Source organism: Parus major, unplaced genomic scaffold, assembly GCF_001522545.3.
Source record: "Parus major isolate Abel unplaced genomic scaffold, Parus_major1.1 Scaffold534, whole genome shotgun sequence".
NCBI lineage: Eukaryota > Metazoa > Chordata > Aves > Passeriformes > Paridae > Parus > Parus major.
Genome location: NW_015379422.1, coordinates 6,829 through 9,600, shown reverse-complemented (window position 1 = coordinate 9,600; position 2,772 = coordinate 6,829). Strand labels below are relative to the sequence as shown.

Below are 2,772 nucleotides of genomic sequence, written 5' to 3'. Positions count from 1 at the left end.
GTTCCAGACTTGAAATCCTCTTCCAATGGAAAACTTCCTCCTACAGGAGCAGCTCCTGCCACGGGCTTGGATCATGGAATTGGAGACAGCTCCAGGAACAAATCCAAACTCCCACCAAATCAAACCAGGGCAGGAACAGCCACATTTCCCATTTTTTGGGCATTCCCAGGGACGCTTCCAATCCTCAAATCCCCTTCCCAATCTCCACCAGGAGCCTCCCTTGGGCGGGAAAAGCGAAGATCTGGCCAAGGCCGCTCCCTCCTCCCCTTTCCCAAGGGGACACCAGCGGGAATTTTTTGGGATGAAACGTGACAGAGAGGACACGGAGCCTCCATTCCCAGCTGGAATATTCACCTGGGGGTTCTCCAGTATCCGCTTGACTCCGTCCACCAGGTGGGACAGGAACTTTGCCCGCTCGGCGTTGTTGAACAGGGAGCGGCGCACGGAGGCGATCTGCACCAAGCAGGATAAAACCTGGCCACGGAAAAATGGGATAAAACCCCAAAAAACCGGGATGAGAATGAGGAAATGAAGGAATTCTCCCCTCACGGCACCAGAGGCTGTTGAGGTTTGCTGCTCCCAAACAGAAAATGAAATCCCAAAGTGCCCAAAACTCCAGCCCAAAATTCCCAGGATGATGGAAATTCCCGGGATTATGGAAATTCCCAGGATTATGGAAATTCCCAGGATTATGGAAATTCCCAGGATTATGGAAATTCCCAGGATTATGGAAATTCCCAGGATTATGGAAATTCCCTAAATGATGGAATTCCAGAGGTTGGAAAAGCCCTCCAAGGTCCAACCTTTGATCCCCACCCTGGTACAGAGCTCCAAGTGCCACATCCAGACTTTTCCTGGGATTGGGATCCCACTCGTGGATCCCAAGGGAAGAATTTCACATTTCCATGAAAAAAAAAAAGGATTTTCACCCCTCAAAACTCTCCTGAATATTTAAGGTTGGAAATTCAGGATTAGGAATTAACTCTCCACCAGAATAAATGGAATATCCACGGAAAAATTCCTTCTGAAGGCCCTTCCCACTCAGCCTTGTTTTCACTGAGCTTTAATTCAGGGATAAATGCCTGAAAGGCCTCTTTAAAATTATTTTTCCAGAAGAAATTATCCAATTTTTGATTTTTTCCCATAAGAAATAATCCCATTTTTGATTTTTCCGGATAAAATAATCCAATATTTTATTTTTCCAGAAGAAATAATCTAATTTTTGGCTTTTCCAGAAGAAATTATCCAATTTTTGATTTTTCCAGATTAAATAATCCAATTTTTGACTTTTTTCCAAAATAATCCAACTTTTGATTTTTCCAGATTAAATAATCAAATTTTTGATTTTTCCAGAAGAAATAATCCAACTTTTATTTTTCCAGAATAAATTCTCCAATTTTTGATTTTTCCAGATTAAATAAAATTTTTGATTTTTCCAGAATAATCCAACTTTTGATTTTTTTTCCAGCAAAAATTATCCAATTTTTTATTTTTCCAGAACAAAAATCCAATTTTTTATTTTTTTCAGAACAAATAATCCAATTTTTGATTTTTCCAAAATAATCCAACTTTGGATTTTTCCAGAAGAAATAATTCCCATTTTAGCTGTGTTTTGCTCTCTCATCCCAAGGGGTTTGGAATGGTGGAAGGAGAAATCCCAATCCTTGGGTTGTTCCCAGCTTTGCTCCCTATTCCCACTGTGCTTTTTTAGGGAATTTTTTGGGAATATTGGGAATTATTCCCTCCAGGGAATGAACAAACAGGAGATCCCTGGGAGGTCGGAATTCCAGCCAAAAAAAATCCAACCTTGGAGATGCCTCAAAACCCTCGGCAGCACCTGGATATTCCACATTCCCAGGGAATCTCCCAGAAAATTCCCAAAAAAACGAAGGAAAAGAAATCTGGGACTCACCAGAGGAGAGAACGAAGGAGGGATGGAATGATAAAGGTCAAAAAACAACTGAAGGGTCGAAGAATCCAAGAAAGCTGCAAGAGAAAACAGGATTGGATCCCCATTCCCAGATTCCCACGGTTTTATCCCGCTTTTATCCGCCTGGATTTGTCCCACGGAAGAGCCGCGATCCCGGAAAATCTCTGCTGGGATTTGGCATTCCCTGGAATCGGAGCTGGGAGGAAAGGACAGGGATGGGATTTAGGGAATCAGAGACCTGGGAAAGGCAGAAAATCCGGGATGTGGGAAAAGGGCCGAGGTATTCCCGAAATTCCTTAAATCCCTTTTTTCCTGCTGGGTGGAACCAGGGGGTGAAACACTGGGAGGGAAAAGGGATTTGAAAAGATAAAATCTCCCCAAATTAATTAAAATCTCCCCAAATTAATTAGGGCTGAGTTTAACCTTGGGGTTTTTTAATGAAAATTCCAAGGATTTGAGCCTTTTCCAGGTGGAAGTGATTCCCTAATTTTTATTTAAAATCAATTTCTCCTGCTTGGTGGAACCAGAGTTGAAAGAGTGGAAGGGGAAAGGGATGTTAAATGATAAAATCTCCTAAAAATTAATTAGGACCGAGTTTAATCTCATGTTTATTTATAAAAATTCCAAGGATTTCAGCATTTTCCATGTGGAAGTTATTCCCTAATTTTTCTTATTAATCCATTTTTCCTGATTGTGAAAGACTGGAAAAGGGATTTGAAAAGATAAAATCCCCCCAGACTGAATTAGAGCCCAGTTAAAATTCAGGTTTATTTATGAAATTTCCCAGGATGTGGTGTTTCTCGGGAATTTTCCCCGGGAATCCCGTCTCACCTGATCTCCAG

The 2,772-nt window shown here is 41.5% G+C and overlaps 1 protein-coding gene across 1 annotated transcript in view; it reads right to left on the bottom strand.

Annotated features, from left to right (window-relative positions):
* LOC117243808 (exportin-7-like) overlaps positions 1-2,772 on the bottom strand; it is a 15,408-nt gene that overhangs the window by 5,814 nt on the left and 6,822 nt on the right. The window contains exons 3-4 of the mRNA XM_033511730.1: positions 1,913-1,986; positions 284-474 (exon numbers count right to left, since the gene is read on the bottom strand). Of these exons, the coding sequence (XP_033367621.1) occupies positions 284-474; positions 1,913-1,986 (265 nt within the window). The remainder of the gene's footprint in view (positions 1-283; positions 475-1,912; positions 1,987-2,772) is intronic.